The sequence below is a fragment of the Solea senegalensis genome, linkage group LG8 (genome assembly GCF_019176455.1).
Source record: "Solea senegalensis isolate Sse05_10M linkage group LG8, IFAPA_SoseM_1, whole genome shotgun sequence".
Classification (NCBI taxonomy): Eukaryota; Metazoa; Chordata; class Actinopteri; order Pleuronectiformes; family Soleidae; genus Solea; species Solea senegalensis.
Window position 1 is genome coordinate 6,164,207 of NC_058028.1, and position 20,503 is coordinate 6,184,709.

The 20,503-nt window shown below is 40.8% G+C and overlaps 1 protein-coding gene across 1 annotated transcript in view; it reads right to left on the reverse strand.

Annotated features, from left to right (window-relative positions):
* gbe1b (glucan (1,4-alpha-), branching enzyme 1b) overlaps positions 1 to 20,503 on the reverse strand; it is a 115,702-nt gene that overhangs the window by 31,867 nt on the left and 63,332 nt on the right. Inside the window, exon 13 of the mRNA XM_044032060.1 lies at positions 3,342 to 3,526. Within this exon, the coding sequence (XP_043887995.1) occupies positions 3,342 to 3,526 (185 nt within the window). The remainder of the gene's footprint in view (positions 1 to 3,341; positions 3,527 to 20,503) is intronic.

Sequence of the window (20,503 nt, forward strand, 5' to 3'; positions counted from 1 at the left end):
CGTCTGGTCGTTACGGCGGCATCGCGGAGCAGTTTATTGGCGTTATCTGTGAGTGATGTTCTATGGGAGTCTTTTTTTTTTGTGATATTGTATCAATCGCTGAATTATTCCTTTGTCTCGGCCCAAGGACAGAGAGCAGAGCACGGAGGAAGCCATTTGTTACGGCGTAGAACTCGAGACAATATTGTTTTTGTTGGGCCGTTTAGAGAGTGTTTTTCACATTTTTTTGAAATATGGACAGTCCTTCATCCTGTTTTTCATTATTATTATTATTATTGTTGTTATTATTACTGATAGAATATAATAACTGTGTTTTATGTACTTGTGCAACTCGTGTGACCATAAAAGTGTTGACATCGTGATTATTTGGCAGCTTTATATCACAAACACTACTATTTTGATGATCGGTTCATAAAATGTTTGTTTTTCTCTCAGATTTCGCAGCTTCTTTAATATATTTCCTTCTTTCTTTGCTCCACATAGCAACATAAATCAGTAAAACTGAATCATTTTGGTTCCTGTTGGACATTTATCAACATTTTATGGAGCAAACGTCTCATCGATTAATCGAGTGAACACTTTTATGCACTAATTACGCCCTCTAATACCATGTTGTGCTCTGGGATATTTCAACAAAAGGGACAAATCTTTATCTGTTATACGGCGCGCTATTCATTATCCTTAATTATCGCTTGTGACGGATGAACTTCCTGCTCCTCCCGACACACACACACACACACACACACATCCCAGCTGCACGGAGCTTTTACACGTAATTTACCTGAGCGGAAATGATGATCTTTAGACTTTAGAAAACTGTTTTCCTCATCAGTCTGACGTCTTAAGACAATGATATTTCACTGAACTTCAAAGTAAAAGTGCTTGTTTTGAAACGGAACTGTGTATCATTCACAATAATAACAGATTTATTATGCAAAAAATGGAGAAACACACCCCAAATCAACTAAACTATAATGTGCACAAATGTTCTCAAAACACCTCACAAGCTCATATATCTTTATGTCATTTTATGTTGAATGTAATATGTTTAAAAGTGTGAGAATTACAAAGGAATGTCTTTGTGTTTTTAACGCAAGAGGAGGTCACGTTTTCAAGATAAGATAGTGTTAACAAGATATTCATACGCGGGGCGCATGCAATCGATTGGGGGGGGCCACATATGACCCACGGGCCGCCAGTTTGACACCTATGTCTTAAGCGAACGAGTGGTGTCGTTTGCTACCGTAAAATAAGCAGCCAATAAAAGCGGTGGCCAGTGTTTAGTGGGTCAGCGCCGCTGCCAAACACGTGTGTCGTCCCTGCCAATAGCATCCGTGGGGATCAGCGAGATCCATTGCATTCACATGTAAAAGGACTTTAAGTCAGAACACGTCTCTGATTGAAAGACCGACGTGCACAAATTATCCCCCGTGAAGCAGACATCGTCTCTCATTTCCTCGCCGATACGTTCCGTTCTGACTCGACTCCGTTTGTCGGTCTGCTGCGGGGGAAGATACGCCAGGTCAGGGTGCAACACGGGCAAGGTGAAGGAGTTCTAATCTTCACACGGATTCCCAGGGTTGTGAGGGGAGTTTTTTTTTTTTAAATCAATTACACAGACTTACTTCTAATCCCTGTCAGTTCAGCCTTACTCACCATTTGCATTATCCCATCGCTTCGCTACCACAGCCTCAAGAGAAAACCACTTATTTTTCTCTGTTTCTCTCTCCTCCTTCCACGGCAAACACACAAGCTAATGAAGTTTATTACTGCTCACCTTGACAACAGGCAGAAAAACAAGACATTTCAAAACTCTCTTTATGGTGCATTTACCTTCTGTTTCAGGAATCAAGCACCCGCGGTGATAAAGCCGTACGTGTTTGTGAAGATACAGTTACAGCTGTTTAAAACCATTCCCTCCTCCCCACAGACTCCGGGTTGCCAGGTCATTTGATGAATCAAAATGAATCCTGAACATGTGAATATACTGTGATAAGCCAACATTCAACGCATACAGTGCTTAACAAATGTATTAGGCCACAGCTGCCCTAAATTAACAGCATTAGTAATTATGAAAATCAATTTTTTTATCTTTCTCTAATGGTTAATCCACCAGTATGTGGACACTTATGTATGTAAAGCACTTATTATTTCTTGATTAATCATTGATTAAGATGTCAAATTATTAGTTATTTACTTGAATTTCTGAACAGAAACGTTAGTTTTAGTGGTTGAATGTTCTGCTTGATTAATTTCTGACTTCTCAGAGAAGAAACCCAGTGATTTATGTATCTATATCTTGTTTGGTGTTTCAATTACACTTGCCCATGGCATAATTTACTTCATTTTACATTTACTGCTCTGATTTTGACATTAAAAGATCTATTTTGCTTCGTTCCATATCAAAAAAACTAACACTTATACTTTGAAATTCGGCGAAAAATCAACATCAATATCTGAAATAAATAGCTATTTCTCGACAAAGATGATTTACTTGAATTCCGGAAAAGAAACATTCGTTTTTAGTGGTTGGATGTTATGCTTATGATTAATTTCTGACTTCTCAGAGAAGAAGCCCAGTGAGGAGGCTCATATTTGGATATAAAAGGTGAATCCAGTTTGTTTAACTTTAGTTTAAACAAGTATTTGATAGATTTGTAAAACATGTATATTTTCTTCTGTTCATGACAGGTGGTCTAATACATTTGTTAAGCACTGTGTGTGACATATACCTTACTTTCTTATAACCTCGACGCATCCTGAATAATAAATACATTTAAAAAAAAAAAAAACTGTCCTCAATGTAATATTAAAAGATCTATTTTGCATCGTTCCATATCAAAACTAACACTTTTACTTTTACTCTCAACGTTGCAGTGATATCATGACTCCAGCTGAAACAATTACTCGATGAACCGATTATTAATCGTTTACTAAATGAATCGCAAACTATTTGCTAATCGTTTAATCGGTTTGAAGCTTTTTTCATGATTAAAACAAGATTTCTGATTGTTTCAGCTTCTTAAATGGGAATATTTTCTTGGTGTCTTTGCTCCACACAACAAAGAAATCATTACACCAAAGCGGAGAAGTGAGTCAGTAAAATGGCAGAGAAGGTGGAGCCAAAATGATCACATTTCTGTTAAAGCGTTGACAAAAAGGTGGACGGGAGTGTGTATCGCCGGCTATAAAGCATCCCCAGACTTGCAGTCACTCGCTTCTTTTAATATTGAAGACGTCTTACATAATCTAACCCACTGAAGAATTTATTCCACAAGAAACTATGAAATATTTTCATGTGATGATTTTTGTGTGTGTGTGTGTGTGTGAGATGTACTCACAGGTGACGCGGAGAGCCAGCCGTACTTGTCCTCGGTCCGGTTCATGTCCCGGTCAAAGGCGTAGAGCTGACCGTAGCGGAGGTCGTGGTGATCCAGCAGATCAAACTGCCGCCGGGCGTAGTGATAACTATTATTGTTCCCTTCTCTGGGGAAATCCAGCCACTCAGGATGGCCAAACTCGTTCCCTGTAACAGAGAGAAAGAGAGTGAGTGAGTTATTAAAGAATACTGAAGAATACTGTGCATAATGAAGGGGAAGACACAGAGTCGCTGTGAATTAGCATGCCTGTGACCGCACCGTGCTACGTGAGTTTCTTTTTTTTTCTCAACGAGAAGAAAAAGAAGACACATCAAAGAGACCGCGGTGACATTCTCTGGCTTTGTTTTTTTATATAACCCCAGCAGAGGTTTGTATACTCCATATTAAATCTGGTGCACACAACTGCAGTGTTCCTGTCGCAGAGGAACCAACGCATTCATGAACCGCATAGAGGTCAACGCAAGTAAAACCCTGCAAATAGATGCCATAAGTCTTAATTTATGGAATTAGGAAGCTGCCTGCTGATTGGCTAAGGAGTTTTGGAACGACAGCTCAATGGACCAGAAGTAGTCACTGTTCTTGGAGTCGCTGTCTGTCTGGAACTCGTCCCCCAAGTTTTCCCAGTTGACCAACAAAATAATTGTATCTATAAAAAGTCGTTGTCCATATCTAACGTTTGTCAGATTATAAACGTTAGATACGGACAACGATTCCAAGCCCAAAACTCAGTAGCCAATCAGCAGGCAGCTTCCTAAGAATGGTCAGGCAGCTTCCTAAGAATGGTCAGAATCACAAACAAAAAACCTCGGCGGGAAGAAAAAATCAGGGAGCGCAAAGAACAAGTGAGAGAGCGTAAAGAATAAGTGAGGGAGAGTCAAGAATAAGTGAGGGAGCGTAAACAATAAGTGAGGGAGTACAAAGAATAAGTGAGGGAGTGTAAAGAATAAGTAAGGGAGGCAAGAATAAGTGAGGGAGTGTAAAAAAATAAAGGGAGGGAGTACAAAGAATAAGTGAGGGAGGCATAAAAATAAGTGAGAGAGAAAAAGAAAAAGTGAGGGTTAAGAATAGAGTGAGGGGTAAAGAATAAAGAATAAGTGAGGGAGTAAAGAATAAGTGAGGGGAGGCGTAAAAATAAGAATGAGGAGTGCAAAGGGAAAGCGCAAAGAATAAGTGAGAGAAAAATAAGTCAAGAATGAAGGAGCGTAAAGAATAAGTGAAGGAGCTAAGAATATAAGTGAGGTGTAAAGAATAAGTGAGAGTAAAAGACAAGTAAAGGAGGCGTAAGAAGTTAAGGAGAATAAAGAATAAGTGAAGGAGCTTAAAGAATAAGTGAGGGAGTGTAAAGAATAAGTGAGGGAGTGTAAAGAATAAGTAAGGCGTAAGAATAAGTTAAGGAAAAAAGAATAAGTGAAGGAGCTTAAAGAGAGGAGTGTAAAGAATAAGTGAGTGAGCGTAAAGAATAAGTGAAGGAGCTTAAAGAATAAGTGAGGGGTGTAAAGAATAAGTGAGGTGTAAAGAATAAGTAGTGTGTAAAGAATAAGTGAAGGAGCTTAAAGAATAAGTGAGGGAGTGAAAAGAATAAGTGAGGGAGTGTAAAGAATAAGTGAGGGAGCGTAAAGAATAAGTGAGGGAGCGTAATAGTTCTAATTGCGTAGTAATTGAGTCTCACTTTTCCAACAAACGTAGAGATGATTATTTAATGACATATTTATTATATGGCTTTTTTTTTACATACTAGAGCCAAATTAGAAAGTGCGTGTAAATGATTGTATAATTCTGACTCAAAGTGAGACTTTGTCTTTGACAGCTCGTGGGTTGATTCCACCGTTATTGAAGCAACATCTGATATCCTTAATCACTCTTCCTGTAACGCACCTGAACACCTGAACGCCGCTCATTTCCTTGGAAGACGAAGAAGGAGAAAACAAATAATAACGCCGAGTATTTTATAGTACGACGAGCGCCACTGATTTACAAAGTCACAGAGGTGACGAGACGAATACGAGCCAAATTCATACCGAGTGAGACGGTCGGGAAGCGGCGTTCCCCGTCGCTACGACGACGCTGTCACGAGACGAGATAATGAATCCGTCATCGGATGTCACGACAACATCGCAAAGCAACAGCCGGGATAATTGAATTCCCGGCAGAGCAAGAAATAAACAGACAAGAGACAGAGGAAGATGCACGACAATAGAATGGAGGCCAGTTGTTTATTTGCTGCTAAGCACTCCCTCCTTCTTAAAGAGAGAGAGAGAGAGAGAGGGAAACTCAGAGTGATGGGATGAAGTGGAACAGACAGCGAGCGACAGCTGATTCTAATGAAGTACATTATGTAGGTGTTAAAAAAAAAGTACCAGGCGATAAAGCGTGGCGTGCCTGCAGAAACACTTGCAGCAGAGAGTGAACGCACAGACAGACAGACAGACAGACAGGCGGCGTTCCGTGTGGCTTTTTCTTGTGACATCTGCATGAATAACGAGCCTCCCACACATGGAGTTGAAAACTAAAGGAGAGAATTAGGAGAGAACGTCACCGACTGTGCGTCTGAAAAAATAACCACTTGAAATATTTTTTTATTTTCCCGTTACAGATCGGTGCCGTGATGCAGAATTAAAATCGAAAATGTTCAATCTTGAGTTCAATGTTCAATCAATCAAGTTCATCATCTGCGTCTATATGTCTGTTAACCGCTGAATGTGAGTGGGAAAAAGAGAGCGTGTCACTATAAACAATAACATTTTCCTTATTTTAAACAAAAGAATGAACTTCTGTAAAGTGGAGAGGTTGCATTCATGTGCGAGCCTCAGAACAGAGGTCACATACAGCCCCACCCCCATCCATTTCACTTAATATAAGTTATAATGAGTGATTTCTGTATGTTTCTTTAATTAATAGATTCATTTTGCATCATAAATACATTTATATTGTGAATGATTTATCGCTCCCTATCTAAACTGTGAAATACCATCAGAAATATTAGAAATCTTGTTTGACCTCAAAAGTTTGGATTGCCTAGCGCCCAACTAGACACTCTCTCTACATATTTGGACAAGGGCCTTGCATTACGACGGTGGACATGTTGTCTCATCATGTCTCGACAGCAGCCGGGATGCAGCCGTCCTTTTTTTGGGTTTTCAGAGTGGAAGCATCTGGACATCTGGTGAAAACATTCCGCCACAATTTCTTCCTTGTTGCAATACACTCTGAGCTATTTAACTACACTGCCCCCACATGGTCTCTCGCGGCGCTGCTCAGCTTTTCCTCCGTTTCATCAACAGCCACATCCTTAAATGCAAATCACAACGAGACAGCGCTCTCTCTCCATATCTAGCGTTAAGTACAAATGAGCCTGAAGGAGTAAACGTGTTGGTAAGGTCAGCAGAAATCAATAAGACTCTTCTGCATAGTCACATTTGTTGTGTTTTTTGAGGCCGGATGATTTTTTTAATTCCGGCGCACTCTTGTCTTGTGCGAGGAGGAAAAGGTCAGAAGATTAACGGAATCATCCGGGAGTGTGAAACGATGTAATAACGCAAAACACGAGCGTGGCTGCTAATTTTTTATACACAACCAATGAAAGCCAAAATATAACGTCCTGGAGGTGAATGTACAATAAAATAAACCGCCGTCAACATGACAGGGTGAAATGTTGTGGGCGGTTTATTTGGATCTACGTGGCTTCATTATACACACACACACACATAAAAGAAAGTTCATCCGAGTTAGTGAAGAAGTTCTGCTTCATCATCCGATCCCAGAAATAGCCACTCTGCATTTCTACACGCGGAAAGTTGGCTGCGCTCTCCGTGCTCAGCCAGTCAGAATGAGTTTATCCTCCCCGGTGAGCGCGTGTTAAGGGGCAGCGGTGATGCTGCTCTTCATTTACTTTCCTTTACTCCGGCTCGCCGGTGTCACTCGGCTGCTGACAACGCTGCCCAGGGAATGAACCGGCAGTCAGGAGTGTAAGGATCACATGCCTTTGTTGTGAGATGACAGCGCGACAGCTGTGCTCTCCTGCTGTATGACACAGTCACTATGGATGAAGCTCCAGTATAATCACAGCCGGGTATAGTGAACTACAGTGTGGCCCTTCTGTCTCTACCCCTCATCCTTTGCTGCCGTGTCCTCCCTTTGGGGGACGGAGACAACTCGGCGCCTCCTGGGAGAGCAGGAGACAATTCCCTCTCATCGCGCTCACACCACACTGGGATGTTGGTGAGGAGGCTCAGTGGGACATTCCCAGCGTTTTGAAGTCTGTGTTGCAGCTTCACCCTCGTGTCCCAGAGGGCACCTCCAAGCCAGTGTTCATCCCACCAGTGCCTAAATCATCTCTACAAGTGCACGGAGGTGTCATGGCGGATATGTCCCGGGGGTTTTTATTGCACCTCTGCTTGACAAGAGCTGCATTTTGCATCCGCCGCAGCCAAGAAAATGAGCAATTTCAGGGCAGATTTCACAGCCACGGTCCGCCGTGTTGTGGCCCTGGCTACGGGCGGCAGGTGGTACGTCTGGAACGCTTTCCTGCCCTGTAGCTAAAGGAAGATGTCGAGAGAGCTCAGCTGCCACTAGGGGGACTGTGTAGTGTCAATCTCCCTAACCACCCCGGTGTCTTTAGAGGCTTGTGGAAGAAGAAAAAGGCGATTTCACGCGCCTCCCTGCAGCTGTGCAAGGCGTCCTAACTCTCTGCTGAAGCACAACAAGACTTTTCAGCAAAACTTTTTGGTGCCTAGTTTGATTATCAGTGTGTGTTGAACTATAGTAACTGCATCAGACAATACAATGTAATGTTAGGCATTTGTTCCCTCTCCGCATCTACGTATCTGAACTCTGTGAAAATAAATCCTGGCAGCAGCAGCAGCAGCAGCAGCAGCTCTGAGATGAACAACCTCAGGCATAGGTGGGCATTTTATACAGGCCAGTGGTGCCTAATACTGCACATCAGAAGTGTGGAGACATATCAAGTGACAGTTTTAAAACATTAATAAACTGTATCTGCTACACGAGGATGAGGAGCAGGAGCAGGAGCAGACACGGCGCCCCTTTCCCTGACAGTCAATCACAACTTAATGCAGGATTTGGTGACTGGGCCAGAAACCGAGATGATGACAGCCATGTAACGACTGACCCTCCACCAGATTTTAAATTTTAATACTGACGCGCTCCGAGCAGTGCTGTGCGATGAAGTCTCAAGTCTCATGGGGTGAAAGGCCCAGTGTGTAAGTAGCATTAGTTAACAGGTTGTTAGTATGGAGGCAGATCATCTCGTCAAGCCGTAATCCAGATTAAAAGCAAGAAAGATTCCCAAAGAGAGAGCGATAATAGATGCGAGCGAATGGTCCGAGACGTCCAGGTGAAGTACATCTACTGTATGTATCACAATTTAAAACATATTCCCCTCAGATTTGGTTTTAACACTCTCCGCCGCGTGAAACCATAGTTCCACTCATTCTCTGTTAAGTGAAGAATGCAAAATATTCATTACATTTCTTATCAAATCTTCCAAAGAAAAAAAAAGAAGTAGTGTTTCTTTGTGTTTGTGGTATTTTAAAGGTTTCCTAAGGATAACTATGGACCAACGTTTAATGTTGTTGTTGTTGTTGAAGCGTGCAAAAAAGGTATCAATAAGTGAACGTGCACCTGTGTGGAGAAGGCAGTCACGTTCACATGAAGGTCAGATACAAGACACTTGTAGTTATTAATGTGAACAGTCAAATCTGATCTGAAATAAATCAGATTTTGTTCGTATTTGAAGAATTTGGCAGGGATTTTGAACGTAGCCAAATGGCGTTTGTCCATTATACAGTTCTGGCACGGCGCGGCGTGGCTTTTCCATTAGGCATAGTACCTTTATTTAAAAAAAAAAAGCAAAATAATGATAAATAAAAATAAAAACTAGAGTTGAAAAAACCTGATAACGAACTGAAATTGAATTGTGTTTATTGTGTGTTTATAAAACTAGCTAAAATTGTAATTGTCCATCAGTCCTAGTACATTTTTAAAATGAAGTCTTTGGCTACGTCACAATACTCTTTACATCTTGCATACTCTATATTACAAAAAACTAACATTAAAACTAATAAAAAAAAACACTTTTATAAAAACTAAAACTAACATGTGACATCATCAGACTGCCGGCCACTGATCGCTCAGAGAGTGTCGTCACTGGAAGAGTCATGAGCGCGACGTCCGACTCAAGAATCAAACCGAACAATTCTGAACTCAGTTAAAAAGACTTAAAAATCCTAAAAACGTGTGTCAGTTTTTGACATTTAGTAAAGGGAATGTTTAAAATCCGGCGTATTTAGCGACAGCACAGCTGCAAGCCGACGGTCGTGAGTTCGAAACACGATCCGTTCAGTTCAGTGACTGTCATCAATGAACTGATTCTAATGATTCACTTACACCGGAAACAACTGCGTCGCTTCACTAGTTTGAGTGTTTGTGTCGCGTATAAAACGACGTCGCGGCGGTTTCGTGCGTCCCACCTGGACGAGGTACTATAGTCATGGAAAACGGCGTGACTGATACCAAGCTGAGTAGAGTAGAGCCGAGTCGTGCTGGAACTCCTTAATGGAAAAGCGCCAATACACGTCTACACACAGCTGTTTGGTAGGGAATCCTTCCCTAAACAGACCAGTGATTCATGAAAGTCTCCCATCATGGGACAGCAGTCTGGCTCTCTCTCAGATCACTTCCCTGTTGTTATGGAATTTTTTTTTTTTTTTTAAATAATGCCAATATGTTGCCTACGCCGTCTCTAAACGAGGATAGGTTATGGATGATTTCCTCGAGGGAATAAAATAAATAAAAACAGATATGGATTTCCCTGTCAGACATCAATACGTGATGTTCGATGCATAATTTAATATTTTGGTGTATCCGCTCTCTATCCCGGCTTGTCAACATCTACAGTACGTCTGAGCTCCTACATATCCCAGAATGACTTCCGACGCACTCCAGGGAAATCTGTGTTGCACTGGATTGCGAGACGGAACGTGTAGGTGGTAGGAATGAGAGCAACCACAAAAGGTTTTTCTTTTGTGGGGAGAGGGATCAATGCAGTGGCTGCTAACAAGGCTGCTGTACTTTACTATAGCACTGTTAACACACCCAGGAAAATGCAAGGTACAAATGGATTACACAGGCATCCAGGTACGTGCTGTGCATGAGCGCCGAGTGCATCCTGCTGCGTCTTTGAGTGTCGAGTATTCACGCGTGGGGGGGGTGGAAAAAAAAAAAAGGAGAAAAGGAAAATGGAGCATTATTAAAGATGTAAGAATGCACGGAAATCTGCTTGATTTGTGAACATGCTGTTCGTGAACTCGCTTGAACAGATGGGAGGCTGCTCGCACCGTTTCATATTAATTAAAAGGTACATTTGTTAGCGTAAATGCAGAAATCTATACTTGTTCACTATGGAAATGAATATGCATGTGATTTGACTGACTGGTTCCTGTTCTCTGATTGAAGACGTCAATATCCGTGAAATCATCTGTTGCAGTCTTCTGGATAATGAAATATTCAGCCTTTGAAGGCTCATCATGTCCATGTAAGTCAATGTGGAGGAACTTTGGTATTATTATTTTTACATTTGGTCGATTATTAAATCAACTAATTAACTAATGAAATAATCTAGATGAGTTAGTGATACACATAAAGAACCATAAATAGAATAATATGAATGAAGAGATAAACCATAGGGTCCGGTTTTCTAAGAATTATAAGAAAATAAAAACCATCAGGGTTTGTGCAGATACATTAATAACTGTATATTTTCTGGTTTCTTTGCTCCAAATCATTAAAAATGAATCATTTCCAGGTTTGAGAACCACTGATCAACATTTATCACGATTTTTCTGACATTTTTCAAGATTTTTATGACATTTTTCTATGATTTTTATGACATTGCATGGTTTTGGACTGTGGGAGGAAACCCACACACACATGGGGAGAACATGCAAACTCCATGCAGAAAGACCCTTGTTCTTGCTGCAGAAGGCCAACCACTACACCCTAACCGTGTGGCCCTGACGGGTTAATCGATTAATCCATTATGCAAATAATTGTTTGTTTGGTTTCGTGTTTCACCAATAGACTGTTTTCCTAAGTGGCAACACACTGATGCCATCAATCCTCTTTTGGATTCCTGTTTTAAAGACCGACGAGCACCATTTTGTTGTTTTTAAAAGAACAAGAAGAAGGGAGCATATTGTCTAGAAGAAGACCCTTATATTAGCAACTGAGAGCATAATAGAAAGGTTTTTGTGACATTATTTTTATGCTCCCTCCATCTCAAAAACAGGCTCTTTTTTCCTTTGAGCAGAAGAAAACACTTCTGAATCTCCTTCGTGTTTTCAGTCTGATGGACATTTATTTATATGTACCGGTGACGTGCTACTATTTTAAATAACCACTTGTTACAACCGAGGTCTGCAGAGCAGATGGACTCCAGCAGCAGCAGCAGCAGCAAAGCACACTTTATTCTTAACACATAATCTCTAATGAACTGTCTGGTGAGTGTTAAAATAATGTTCCACAAACATGGAAACACTATCTGCTCATCTACTGGAGCCACACTTGCGCCCAGCCACAGTGATATGACAGGTAAGTCTTAAAGTGAATTGTTCCTCCCCTAATGATGGCAACAATCGCCTTCTCTCGTACCGTCGTATAAAAATAAATCATTTCCATCTGCAGTCTCTCGCCATCTGTCACTATTTCCAAATGCCAAATAAAATCACATTGCCAGTCTGACCTGCTGCTCATGACCAACTGTTCCTCTTTGTGTAAGTTTTTGGTTTTTTTCCTTTTTTATGATCACCGAGGGAAAAGAAGTGAAGACTTCAAGCGCAACTAAGCACGGTGTCACATGCTGTCGGTCAGTGAAATAAATTTTGTTTTGATTTACCCCCCCCCGCGGGCCCGGGAGGCAGTGATGATGCAGAGCAGGTCAGTGAAAAGTGTCCAATGAGTGAGTCACATGTCAGTCCAAGAGACTCCGAGTCTGCGATGACTGCTTCGTTTGTAAGAAGTCACAGTGGAAACAAAAGGAAATAGATTTCTTTCTCTTTTTTTTCCCACGAGGATTCAGAGAAAGAGAGAGAGAGAAGTACAGACAGGTATAATAAATAATGAGCAGAAGAACTTTACACCACGCTCTTTTTTTTTTTCCAGCACAACCTATAGGCATAATTATCACCAACTATATAAACACACGAGAGCAAAAAGTACTCAGAATGTTTCAAATCGGATTGAATTTGTGAAATGTGGAAAAAGCAGTTCAAAGTTCACTTGGCAAACAAAAAGAAAATAAAAACGGTCTAATTTTGTGACTTCTGCACAATTATTGCTACTTTATATCGCTACAAAAAATACTAAAATCAGAACTTTGACTCAACAACACAAAAATGAATATTTAAAACCGCGTGAGCACTAAGGGTTATTTGGACATTGAGACAAAGGCTCAACACAATTTTATTTTAAATAGGTTTTATATTGTCCAAATTTCAAATTGAACAACTACAGTGTTTTTTCTAAATAAAAGTAAATTGAAAATAAATGTCAGATATTGAAAGTTATTCTGGAAAAGCACTTATTTTAACACAGGTTAAAATAAGTGCAGACAGACATTTTGAGGTTTAGGTGTTAAAGGGTTAATGAGAAACACAGGACTGAGCCCCACTTCATTAACAGTAAAAGGTGCACCAGCTCCCGCTTTTGCCCGCGTATTAACTCAGTTTCCCTGCGTCATTATTTCATAAAGTCTGGCTGATCGATTCCCTGCAAAGGCTGATTCAGGAAGTCATGGGAGTCTCTGACTCATCGTTTCATTTTCAGCTTTAAAAGAAACACATTGGTCACACCTCCATTAGGTAATAATTTCCCTCTCCTCTCAGATAACACGGCAATGTTCCTCCCATATGCCCGAATTAATCACCATGATAATCACCTTCCTCTGCTCCCGTCGCTGCTCAAACCAACCAGACATCACAGGCTGCACGGGAACCTTACCTCAACACACACACACACACACAGACACACACACTAAATAAAAATCATCACTTGTGTCCAATAGTATTTCACTGACACTTTTAAATACTGCAAAGGTTTGTATGAAATGTTATACATGTTAAGATTGCCACTTTTCTTAACATCCTAATGCAATGAATTAGTCAGGAAATTAATAAATAATCACATTATGAAACGTGATCAACTATGTTTTATATAAATGACACAAACACGTGGTGCCTTTATCTCCAGTCTGCGTTTGTCTATGTTCATCACATGCTCAAAGTTGTATTTATATGCAATTTGCAACCGTCTTGAAGTCCACATTAACGATGTAAAGCAACTTTTACTTATTTATTGGGTTGCCTTCTCTGTGCCATACATCTGTTTTACATTTGTTTTAACTAGGTTTTTAAACTGTTTCCATGTTTTACGTAAGTCTTTACCGTGTTAAATTTTTTTAATAAAATAAAAAAAATAAAATAAAAAAAAATAAAAAAATAAAAAAATAAAAAATAAAAAATAAAAAATAAAAAATAAAAAATAAAAAATAAAAAATAAAAATAAAGGTTACATAAATAAAATAAAAAAAACTTTGTAAGCATATCCCATCAAAATCTGATCTTTCTGACCAACATTAGTCTAGTCTAGTGTGTATCGGTATTTGACTTCCTGTCGCACTCGTGCTGATTTCCGCTGGACTGAAGACTCAAGGATTTCCGCGGGGGCAGCGGCGCAGCGACGGCGCAAAGACAGAGCCGCAACGCGACGCAAATGGACTCGGTGGAAGCGGACACGACGACTAAAGCGGATGTAAATCCCTTCTGATGCCAAGACGGAGACGCTACGCGACGGATACGCAGTGGAATCCCAGGGGAAGACACTTTGAAATCATATCTGAACGACATTCAGATTGAAACGGATCTGTAAAACATCAGAATCGCATTCGAAACTGTATGTGGTTTGAGTCAGTTTAGGAAAAATCCGTCTAAACAAGAGCTTAGTTCCACTTTAGCGACAAACCTCACGATCAGAAAAACAACTCTTTTTTGTGAAGTTCTATTTAAAATTTAAAGTCAGAGCTCTGAGACTCGGAGAGACACTCTAGTCCGTGAGCGAAACACTCCAGATCGGTGACCGCTGTCAGAACAGAGAACTATTTCAGTTAAGTATTTCCAATAAAACGGAAGATTCCTAACAGCGGCTTTAAATTCAGAGCCATTCCAGTGATGATATGATTAACTGTGTTTACACAAGGTTACCGCGGGCCACGCTTTCAGCTGGCACGTCCCATTAGTCCTCTACACAGGCCGGCATCAGATAAGAGCCGGACAGTGACACAGTCCCCTCAGTAATTAGCAGCACAAGACGGAGCCAAGGATCAATGTGTTTTCCAATGAAGGGATTCTGACAAAGGAAGATCAATAATGTGAATCAGAGGAGGTGGGAAGAGAGGGCTTTTAGATGCAGCACGACAACAACAACAACAACAACAACAACAACGACAACAACAAAAAAGTGAGACGAAAGAGGTGATGCAATGTTCATTTCCACTTTCTAGCCTTTATCTGTACACATGTACTCTCAAAGCAAAGGTGGGTTTTGTGCAACCGAAACCTGCAGTTAACTTTCCGAGAGATCATCTGTGTATAAAAATGTAAGAGGAGGAAGCGCTGCTCCTCCATTCATCATCCAGGGCCTCGGCATAATGGCTGCCTGTTGCACACCCGACACTCGGTGAATACAGAGTGCAGGGGCGCGAGAGAGTGAGAGAGAGAAGTTTTTAGCTCAGTAATTTAAGCTGTAAATCTGCAAGGTTATCTCAAACCTCTGCGAGCCCTGAAAGTCAGGCAGTGCGAGCGTGCGGTTCCATTCTGCCCCCGCCGATGTAATGATAAAACCCACCAAGGCGTTTCATTACTGCCACGCTACTTGGGCGCTTTAATGTCATCGACACTCCGGCATCCTTAGCGGTATCCGTTGCTCAGCATCTCAAATGAATAACTCGCTCTCTCGCCTCCGTTTTGTGTGCAGTTTGGAAGTGGTCACGAGTAAATAAACGTTGTTGTTTTTTTTTCAAATGGATTCGCTTGCTGGAATAATTTGCTCAGCGCGGGCGAAATGACTCTCCTGTCACCGAGGCACTGACACGGCATGTCATCTCAGATTAACTTGATTTTATTCTCTTTCCCCTTGGATTTCCTTTCCCGCCCCACCCGATGACTCAGCAGTGTGTCATTCTATAATTTTAAAACTTTATTTATAACACTGGTGTATGATTCAAATTCCTGCTCATTAAAAGTTTTGTCTGAATTTTTCTGAATAATTCAAATACAAGGAGATTTTTAATTGTTAGACGGTAACAAAAACTTGCCTTTCCTCTAAATCTACGACACAACGCTTAATAAACCGATAAACCAGCTGATACATAAAAGATTTACTCACTACTGTCTGTTTCACTAAGGATCATGAATTGAACTGCATAACCATTTGCGATAAAATGCCGTGTAGGTTCTCATAAAGTCGGCGCGGAGAAAAACAGAATAACTGAGGATGTGAAGGACAGTCGCATACGGTGTGTGATAGACTATCCATTAGTTCCTGCAGTAAAACTGATGATAAATGGCTTCCAGTCTGGACCGAGGCAAAAGAGGAATTATCTCTGATCTGGATTAAAAAAAAAAAGCAGAAGCAAGAAGTTAGAAGGAGAAGAAGAAGAAGAAGCAGACATTTAGGGACTGTGTGAAAAATGTGGTGAAATTAAGGGATTCACAAACACAAACTCAGTGTAGTGCTATCTTTACTTTTAGAAGGCAAGAGTATTGATAATTACACAAATATCTAACCAGCCAATCACACGGCAGCAGCTGAGTACTTTAGGCCACGTCCAGATGTGAAAAAGTTCCCCGCAAAAACGCTGTAGTACATATGCCAGGACTGTAAGTGGCGCTGTAACGTTACACCAAAGAAACGGAAGAAGAAGACGTTGTTAGACATCGTTAGATATAATAACAGAAACGGAGACCGAGAATAAATCGAGCCAGAGGACAGAAAGGAAAATAATGTCCTTTGTTTGTTTGAGTTTCAGGTTGGTGTCGTGTCTGTGTGAACATTTAGCGACGGTTACAAATCTAGCGAATTTTTTCAGCCTCGTGTGTGAAATCTCTAAAGACGGGACGTGTTTCAGTGATAGCTAGCGTCTTTTCCGGCTGACTTGTTTGTTACTTTTCAAACAATCTCCAAACACAAGACAATGACTGAGAGCTGGGAATATGACGTCATCGTTTCCTAAAGGATCGTATTTGCCGTTTATTTTTTACTTTGCATTTTATTTATTATTTACCTCTGCTTCCATTCATTTGGAAAAACAGAAATATATTAATGAATACAAAGTTTCTAGTGATAAATCTCCTGTTTCTTGCTTACTAAGAGAACAGATTCTGCTCAGCATAAACCGGACTGGACTTGGGTAAATAAAAGCGTTGGTGAATTAAATTTGTATAATGAGTTTCTTGCCCTTTTCACACTTGTTTATTACTGCCTTATTTGGGCCCGATTGAAGCGTGCTGATCTGCCCGAGGACGGACTCTTGTTGATGAGCTGCCAATTAAGACTTAAAAACTGAAACACCACATCTGGAGAAACACAATTTGTTTTTAAGTACGTGACTTAAAAGTGACGCGTGTTATTAAAAATGAAATACAGTCATTGATTAAAAGCTGCAAAGCGTCACTATTTTAATATTGATCATTGGCAAAGTAGGAGGAGACAGAAGTCCTGCGCTGTTATTAAATGAGACGGTTGCACGCGCTTCCCTTCTTCTTTTTCCTATTAAATCCATCAGGCTGTACACCGAGAGGCTAAACACTGCCCTCTACAGTTCAAAGTCAGACTGGCATAGTTACACATATCTGATGTTAAAATGTGTTTTATGTTTAAACATAGTTGTATTTTTTGTGTTGTACCAATTTATTAGTTTAGAATTTTCCTTATATGCTGTTAACCTGAAATATGATCTACAATTATTTTTTTCTTAGTATTATTGTTGTTGTTGTTATAATAATATTATTATTTCTACAACAATAGTTTAACAATAATATGTAAGTCGACTCTATTATTATAATAATACTAATACTAATAATAATACTACTACTAACAATAATCATAATAATAACAATAATAATCATCATCATTACTGATTAGTCATTTTACCACAATTTCACTTAATCCACCTTTCAGTCACACACAGCAGGCACTTTTAAGCATTACTGCACAAGAGAGCAAAATGTTCTATCTTTATAACAAAAGATTCAATTCTTTTTTTCCCTCTTTTTTGCTACTCAAGATAATCAGCTCCTCACGCCTAATGCCGCGCTGATTGAATGAGTAAAATGTGAAACAGGAGTCCACGGGAGACAGAGCAAAGTGTGCCGTTTAGCTCGACTTTACTCTGAAAAAAAAATCCCGTATAATCACTACGCGATTCTGCCCATATGGGGTCAGGACTCCCGACATCCTGTTGATTATGAGCGGCCCTGTTACGAACGTCCATCAAGAACAACTGCCTTGATTGCAAGCCCACCTCCAGCAGCCACACCTACTGTCTGGCAGAGTAGAATGAGCGTGAAATTATTACTACGATTCCATTATGTGAGACGGAGTGAGATTTCTTTGGACTTGGAGCTGAATCAGATCATCCAGGTGGAGCTAGGCTGTGTTTACATTAAACCAGGCAGCAGCACACGCAGGAAAACACAGTCCCTTCCACCAAGGTCACTCATTAATTATCACTTGATTATCCACAGCAGCAGGCCTTGACAAAAATCGTGTCATGGCTCAGATGGAGCGTCCCGACAGTGAGTGAGAACTGGATCCATCTGATCTACGGCAGCCTTTGTCCTGGATTTCAATACCAGCCACGGAGAGTGAGTATTCATGTTCGTTTCAAAAGGCTCCTTTATTTTTTTATAACACTCGCCGTGTGTGTCAAACTCAATGGTGGCAAATGACTCCAGAGGAATTTGTCATTAAAGAAATAGGACAAATCCAGCCAACCTCGCTGTGCCGCTCTATTTTAAACCTTTATGAATTAGAACGTGATTATGAGTATTGCAAAATGTGTTTTTTGTTTTTTTTTCCATGTGTGAAAATAAATTACACTTTAACACGTGCGGTAACACCCCGAAAGAGAAGTGCAAATGAGTCCTTTCACACTCACACACACATACAGCTGGACATTATTAATCATAAACACTTTTTAGGACATTTTCACCGTTTCAACGTCTCCCGCTGGTTCCTCGTCTGAACTGTCCTCGTCAGAATTTTGGGACTGCAGAGGATAGAGGCTCTGGTTTCTTTTTTTTTTTTTTTTGAGAGGATCTGTGTCGGAACCCTGTCCTCCAGCTACTGGGGTCCCTCAGGGTTCTGTCTTGGGCCCTCTCCTCTTCTCTCTATACACCAACTCTCTTGGTTCTGTTATTTTCTCTCATGGTTTTTCCTATCACAGCTACGCCGATGACACCCAACTCATTCTCTCTTTTCCCAGCTCCGACACACATGTAGCAGAACGGATCTCCGCTTGTCTGACTGACATCTCTCAGTGGATGTGTGACCATGTTTAAATGCACTCATTATAAGTCGCTTTGGATAAAAGCGTCTGCTAAATGACATGTAATGTAATATAATGTATGTTGGCACATAAAGAGACTTTCAGTTTCACTGGCATCAAAGGGCGGAGCCAAGCGGACGACCAGACACATATGACACCATATATGAACCCTTCTGCTCAACAATCCCTCTCCTGTCGCTCCATCTTCAGCTCTTCTCTCCTACAGTATCTGACTGACTTCAGGCAAACTGCGAATAATTCCAGGCTTTCGTGTCAGAGGTCAGCGCACACCAGAATAAACAAACGCCCTAATTATTAGTTTTGAGGTAAAGTTTCCAACTGCTAAAAGTTCCCCTGACAACAGAATCAACATTTTGGTGCTTTAATTTAATATAGGTGTAAAGAAATAGCTCCTGTACTGTATGCTACTTGAAATGTCACCTACACACCTGTACCACCCAGACGTCGTAGGGCGAAAGGCCAACATAGTGTATAGAGAAGAACGACCATTCACTCTCATACTGAACTGAACATTGAGGCAACAGTGGTACCCGTGTGTGCCACTGAAAAGAGCCACTTTTCTAAGGTTCCTAATGGATTTTAAAGGTCGTTATGCCCTCAAATCTGCCTTGAGATGGTTTTTATGACGCGTCAAGTACCCGGCGAGTTTACTGACTTACATCCAATTAAGTGCCGCGTGAGTCTTTCCTGCAGCGCCCTGCCAAATCTCAACGTGCAAATTCCGACGTGTGATTGACAGAGAACTCGGCGTTTCTTTGTTCTCTCCCTCCTCGGCAGCTCCACCGGCATCGCTTCATGTTTGAAACGTATGCGGTACGGCCTCACTCCGGAGACTTCCTCATCATCACGCTCATCATCCCCAGACACGTCACTCTACCTCTTCAGTTATCTCTGTACAGCGACATTGTCGTGTTGTGTCTAAACACCCGTCCTGATGGCGGTAAGACACTCTCCTGGGGATAATAGTTTTAAACGAAAAAAAAAAAAAAAAAAAAAAGGTTAATATTGGAATGCTCCTAGCTCTCCAAGAGGCTAGACTTTAGGTTTGTCAGGGAGGAGACGATCTCAGACGAACGATTCACCTCATTTCCTTTAAATAAAAATAAACCCAACAGCAGAAGGCTTCATTATCACGACCTTTATCACCATTCCACTGTTCTCCAACATCCACTCAAGCACAAAGTGACCAGTCTGTATGTTTACTGTGTATGACAGCAGGAGACTGGGTGAATGACGTATTAAAATACATATACAGGCCTTTTTATATGGAGTTGGCCCCCTTTTTGCAGCTATAACGTCTTCTTGCAAGATGTTCTTCAAGATTTTGAAGTGTTTCTGTGTGAATTTGTGCCCATTCGTTCTGTAGAGCATTTATGAGGTCAGATGTACAGTATATTTTTAAGGTTGGAAGACCAGCTGCGCCAAAGTGCAAAGCTAATGGGCATCCAAATAAATACATTTTTAAAAACAAGCACATTTGTTG